Source organism: Dromaius novaehollandiae, chromosome 12 (genome assembly GCF_036370855.1).
Source record: "Dromaius novaehollandiae isolate bDroNov1 chromosome 12, bDroNov1.hap1, whole genome shotgun sequence".
Lineage (NCBI taxonomy): Eukaryota > Metazoa > Chordata > Aves > Casuariiformes > Dromaiidae > Dromaius > Dromaius novaehollandiae.
Genome location: NC_088109.1, coordinates 18,369,814 through 18,375,813, shown reverse-complemented (window position 1 = coordinate 18,375,813; position 6,000 = coordinate 18,369,814). Strand labels below are relative to the sequence as shown.

The following is a 6,000-nucleotide window of genomic DNA, read 5'->3' as shown; positions in this document are numbered from 1 at the left end:
GGATTAAACTCAACATTTATCAAAAGCTGCAACAGATTTCCCTTTTGCTGCCAATTTTTGTTAAGTGATGACTCTTATGGGTAAGGCCCAAGGCTCAAGTACCCCAGGGCTAAGAGAACCGTGGGGAGCTGGCTGACCACGGCGTGCCAGCAGCCCCGTCTCAGCCCGGGACAGAAGCGTGGTCCAAACGCCCCCATGGACCGCACTTGGGCTCAGAGATCATGGACTGCGGTCCTTTGGGATGAAGCAGAGGTGGAGGAGGTGCGCCAGCCACCCACGGCTGCTCAGCTCTGGGGACCAGCCCCGAGGTGGTCCAAAGTGCACCCTCACGATGCCTGAGGTCCTCGGCACCACTGTGTCACTCCACAGACCTGCTCCTGCTGGGATGTAGCCTACGATTTATTTATCTGCACAGAAGTGAATTCACCCAGGTTTCAAAAAGACTTTATTCCATTTAAAAGGAAATAGCATAAGGTATTCAGACATTTAGTGGTCTCTGTGTGCTTCACTGTACAAAGCTCTCCTCATAACGTGCATAGCTCTTTCTGCTTTTATAGCATTGATGATCACTTTGTGGTTTTCACATTTCTGATCTCCCGCAGCAGGTCAGACATTAGAGCGAGACTGACTAACAAGATCATGAAGTCTTCAAAATCAATTTTGTTCTCCGACTCCTCATCCAGGGCAGAAATTATTTCCTGGTATTTTGGTTTGCTTTCTTGGCCCTATGGAGAATTTTAATGAAAGATAGTTAGCATAAACCTCCTTTCTTCCCACTCAGGTTTTTATGTCCACATTCATATTGGTTTTCCTGAAGGTATCCCAAGAAATTCAACTAGAAATATTACTGCAATCAGACAGTTGAACAACCAGTCCCCAGTTTCTGCCCGAATCCAGGATATGTCTTTTAAGAGAGACCTATTCTTCACTGAGAGCCTGGCAGTGATGAGTGTAGCTGGGAACTGCAGTAGTGTGTCAGTGGCTCCAGAGGACACTGCTGGGAGAAGTGGAGCCCTTTCCGTGTTGATCTGACTGGGGAGAGGAAACGAACACAAACCCACCTGGCCTTCATGTTCGAGACAGGTATTTGAACACATGCCATGAAGTTTGCAGAAACTGTTGAGTTTAAAATGCATAAGTTTAGTAGCTGCTACTTCATGTCCGCCCTGGTGTTTGGTGGCAAACTAAACTCTGGCAAACTAAGAACTCCTAATTAAATGCATTGGGTTTCTTCTCCCCACAAATGCATAGTCCTTTCTCATCATGTGATATATTTCTTTTTATTTTTTTTTTTTACAGTTGTGCTATTTCTTAATGAAGATGCAGACAGGCATGTCAACAGTGGTTTATTGCTGTCCCCCTCCTCCTTCAGCCCTGTGTTGCACACAGGCTCAAAACACAGCAACTGGTTCATCAGAGACGTATTTACCTAATCACCAAAGTCTCACTTGCGATTGCCCCGCGGAGGGGTGCACGCGCGGCTGCGGGACGGTGCCCAGATGCCTTCCCCGCACCCGAAACTCCTCGCTGCTGCACGAGGAGGGCTGGCGGAGAAGCCCGTCCTGCTGAGCCCCGCGCCGCCGGCTCAGCGCCCCTGCAACCCCCTCACCTGTATGAAACTCAAAAACTGGGCTTGCAGCAGGCTTTTGGCTTCCCCCTTGCTGAGTTTGCCCTCGGGGCTGGCAGAGTTGCTGTACACCAAAGCCATGGTAGCAAAAGCTTTTTCAAGGTCTGAGCCTTTCCGAAGAGCTAGGGGCAGAGAAAGCGATACAGGCTGGCGTTTCGGATATAATTGAAAGGAATCTGTCAGAAACATCCTGAGTGGGTGGAAATCAGTGTAGTTTCATTAAAGTTAATGAGCCTGCAATTGTTTATAGCCACAGAGGGCCTGGCCTACATTTTATTTGGAGTGGGCCAGCAACACACCTTGCATCCCAGAGATGCCACGCGTCCCCGCGGGAGGCTTTCGAGCCCGGCGAGGGGGGTTACGTGCCGGGGACCTGCCGTGCCATGAGGACCAGCCACCCAGGTGCGTTTGGGCTCCCGGGGCACGTTGCACAGGGATGGCGTCCGCACGAGACCCCCTCTTCTCGCACAGGCTCGGGGTCTGCGGGGCCTCCAGCGGCTCTGCTAAGTCACCCCCGTTTACTGCTGCATCCTTGGGCTGCATCCTTTAAAATCCAGCCCCCCACGGCTCAGTGACGGGGTCGCCTTACCTTTTATCGAGGCCAGCTGCTTGGACACAGGTATGCTGGTAGCGAGAGAGGAGAGAGGCACAGTTACCACCTGATGGATCGCACGTGTATGCAGTTCCTCCATAAAGGAGCTTGCTCGTTTCTGCCCATGTTGGTTAATTCCCCAAAAGAAGAGCAGCTTTCCTTTACAACTGAAAGACCGATATCCTCTGCGAGCAGTGAGCAACATCCCACAACTCCTGACTCTGCACCAAAGCAATGACCCTGGAGTTTTTAAACAGCCCGACTGCCACAGAGGGGCAGTTCAACACGTTCATAAGTCATTTCTCCAGCACGTGAAAGAGCCCCAGGAGGTTTCCAGGTTTTCAGCCCGTCCCCGGAGAGGCGCAGTGCGATCTGCCGCTGGCCGCTCGCCAGCACTCCCGCGCTCCCGCTCCCTCCGCGAGAAGGGGCTCCCTGCTGCTGTCGAAACTTCAAGCCTGGGTACTTTTGCTAACGCGCTGGAAACTAATCACAGAGCAGCCAACACACGGTGGAAGAGATTGCTTTTGGTAGAGAGAGCTACACCCAGAGAGCAAATTTCAAGACGACTGCTAGATTACTAAAGACGCAAGGGACAAAGCGGTTGCTCACCGTCTGGGCATGTCTCCGGCTGCGGACGGGCTCTTTCCGGGCGAAGCGGGAGCGGGCTGGTTCCCGGAGCACTGCGCAGCGCCGGGCACGCTGGCCCTGCAGCCACACATGTCCCCAGGCCCCGGTGTTTGCGATCTCCAAGCAACTCGAGTAACAGCAAACAGGCGAGCGCAAGCTCTGCCCTGCGAGCACAGCCTGCCTGCGGCCATGCCCCGTCGGCAACACAGTGCCATCCTACGTACCTCCATCTCCAGCAGCCCCTGCGCGGCAGTGCTGGGCGCTGCCAAGGAGAGCGGCTGCTTATTTCATGTGAGAATATAAGAGACGCAACCCAAATTCAAATGGGGCCTGAGCCCACTTAGGTCTGCACAGATACAGCTTTGAATCAGGAAAAGTTAAGACACCGGACCCATCCAGCTGCACACATTACCCTTTTAATGGGAAACCTTCCTAGCGTGGGCTAACGTAACCTGCTCCAGGCTAGCGAGTGAGCTGCTGCTATAGGCAGAAACCAAAGCGTTACCCAGATCCCGACCCAGCGTCTGCTCTAGGTGAGCACGCGCCTGCTCCGGTACCTATTCCCCCACCACGGCACAGAGCAGAGCTGCTCTGCCTCAGACCTACCAGCGAACCAGCATCCAACGCGGCGCTTCACTTTCATTTTTTACCCAAATGGATATTGCCTGCTTCCAAAAGCAGCGCCGAGCCATATGGCAGAGCAGGCGCACGTCAGGGGAACTGGAAGGGCTCCGATGAACTTTGTTATTTATTGGCACGAATATCGCTATTAGAAAACACACAGCTTGTCGTGCGCGAGCTCTCTGTGCGTCTTCTCCTTGCTGCAGATCCTTTGCCTAGAAGTGGCCGGACAGGATAACTCCGACCTGGGAGACCGCGCGGCTGTTTTAACTCCAGGGTGGTCTGCTAAAAGTTGGTGACTTTGGGTATCTTGTCCGGCCCATCACTGCCGGGGAAGAAAACAATCCCGATGTCAAAAGTACCCAGAAAGAGACTTTATGTAACAGGACACTCAAAGGAGACTGCAACAGATGGCCTAGAGAATTAAAATGTTTTCCTCATTTAGTAGAAGCTAAATTACTGAAGGCTAATGAATAAGGATGTTCACCACCTTACTGTTCCTGGATTTTAATTATCTTAAAAAGCCTGGGAAAAGAGAACCTTTAATTTTCCATCTAAGAGTGTCATTACTCAAACAATTCGGAGCCTTTTTCTGAGAGGTTTAAGTTGTCTTAGATCTCTAGTGCGTTCTTTAGGACTGGCTCATGAATAAAACAGAGCCCGTAATTGCAGTGACGCAGCCAAAACACATATAATCAATGCTCATTATCCCATCAATTAACACACTAAAATTAAACAAGAATTCAGGCTTAGTAATCTGTCATCAGCCAAAAAAAAAAAAAAAAGAGAGAGAGCGTCTGGATACCATGTTGAAGTGATAATTCCCTTTTACATCTGCTGAACCCCACCACACGGCGTGAGCAGCCTTGTGTCCTGGTTAGTCTCCCCAGTCCCCGCTGATGCTTGGTCTGAGCATCCAAGGAAAAAAATGGGAGTGGGAAACGGACCCTGTCACCCGCTGCGGACCCAGTGCGGATCAGGTTTCAGCTCGCCTTTTATTTTTTTTATCGAACAGACTTCTTGGCTCTGGGACAGGTCATCCGCTTTGCCGGGACATTAGCAAGTTCGGGCAAGTTCATGCGACGTTATCTCCCTAGGATGTATTAATAAAGCACACGCAGGAGCGTCGGCGCACAGCAGCTAACGAGTAGCACGAGGCGATGCTCGCCTCTGCTCTGAAGACAGGGAGATTTTGGTTCTGCGTGCTGACACAGTAATCTGGCCAGCCCTCAAACGTGGCAAGGTGCACCGGGGGGAGGCCATCTGCTCTGTAGCTATTTCAATACAATCTATTTATGTTGGAAATACCCAGGTGCTCTTATCCGTCAATTTTTAGCACGCTTCACTCGTTAAGAATATTGTCTGCACAAAACAACGCAACTTCACGCTTACAACTGCAAAACCTTTCCAGGCAGTCGCTTTGCAAAAAGCCTCCGTCGCCACCCCCCTTTTCGGTATGGTCCCAGCGTCACTCCACTCCTTTGACCTCCTCCTTACGTGACCTCTGCAGCTCGAGGAGACTCACGTTCCTAAAGCACCTGGTGGGCGATGGAGCCCTGGCTCCCCTCGAGATGCCCCCACACCACCGAGGAGAGGCAGGAGCGGGCAAGCCCGCACCTTTATGCTATTTTCCTCCTGCTCCATCCCTTTGAAGTCATTCCTTAATGGGGGGAAAGCTAGCTGAAGCAGGAGGTCTAAGTGTGTGCTCAACCTACCAACACCTGTGGAGCCTTCACCACCGTCCATCCTCCTCCTCCTCCCCTTGGCAGCGAAGGAGATGCCGCTGGGTGCAGGGCCTTTTCCTCCTTTTCCGGACGTTGGCATGCACCCAGGATGCGCCAGGCGGTTCAGTTTAACGGGCGCGAGGGATGGGCATCCGCGCTGCTGGAACGAGCAGTGTGTTTTGCACAGCGTGATTTCGCTGACGGCCGTTGCACCCCGCTAGTCGCAGAACCAAAGTCCTCCCGTGGCCGCCGCTCACCGGCAGCTGGTGCATCCGGCTAGGAAACACGGGAGCAGCCGGTGGCCGGGCTCAGCCCAGCCCAGCGAACCGCGACAGCGAACCTCTCGAGGTCTTTCCCTGGGGATTTAGCTCCGGGGTCATTAATGGTTAAAATATTAATGAATCCCACCGCTGAGCTGGAGCAGGTAAAACGTCATTTAAGGAAAAGTTATTAGAACTGGGCTGTCTGTGGGGGAAACGTTGTGTGTCACCTCATGTCTAGGCGCTTTTCTGAACGCGGCGCTTCAGCCACGTCTTGCTCAGCGCAGCCTCGAGGGTGCCAGGGAGCACGACGGCTGCAGGGATCCTCAGCACCCGGCTCCCCTCGGGTGCATCAAAGATGTTACTCATAGGGGACGATCCCAACGTGTTTGGTACGTGATTCATTTTCAGATGCAACTCAGAAAACACTACAACAAAATAATTTTTCCTCTGAGAAACATTTTGCTATAGGAAAGTTAGACTTAAAAAAAAAAAAAAGCATCTGTACTCATCAAAGACTACAGTCTTATTAAAGAAAGACACAAGAGT

At 52.0% G+C, this 6,000-nt stretch overlaps 1 protein-coding gene across 2 annotated transcripts; it reads right to left on the bottom strand.

Moving 5' to 3' along the window:
• Positions 1–428: 428 nt before the first annotated feature.
• On the bottom strand, positions 429–2,962 carry SNTN (sentan, cilia apical structure protein). Of its 2 annotated transcripts, XM_064518525.1 has the most exons (4): positions 2,829–2,962; positions 2,217–2,251; positions 1,610–1,749; positions 429–725 (listed from the first exon to the last, which is right to left on the bottom strand). In XM_064518525.1, exons 1-4 carry the CDS (start codon positions 2,936–2,938, stop codon positions 567–569), a joined length of 444 nt encoding a protein of 147 aa, XP_064374595.1. In that variant the 5' UTR covers positions 2,939–2,962; the 3' UTR covers positions 429–566. The 2 variants fall into 2 exon arrangements, with proteins under 2 accessions (XP_064374595.1, XP_025966720.2); XM_026110935.2 differs by lacking the exon at positions 2,829–2,962 and having other exon boundaries at positions 2,217–2,545.
• Positions 2,963–6,000: the final 3,038 nt, after the last annotated feature.

Excerpts from the sequence above, each read along its gene's own strand:
- SNTN (XM_026110935.2), bottom strand. The coding sequence starts at position 2,424 with ATGTTGCTCACTGCTCGCAGAGGATATCGGTCTTTCAGTTGTAAAGGA. Across the intron at positions 1,750-2,216 it reads GCAGCTGGCCTCGATAAAAG|CTCTTCGGAAAGGCTCAGAC; the intron begins GTAAGGCGACCC and ends CTCTGCCCCTAG. Across the intron at positions 726-1,609 it reads AGTTTTTGAGTTTCATACAG|GGCCAAGAAAGCAAACCAAA; the intron begins GTGAGGGGGTTG and ends AATTCTCCATAG.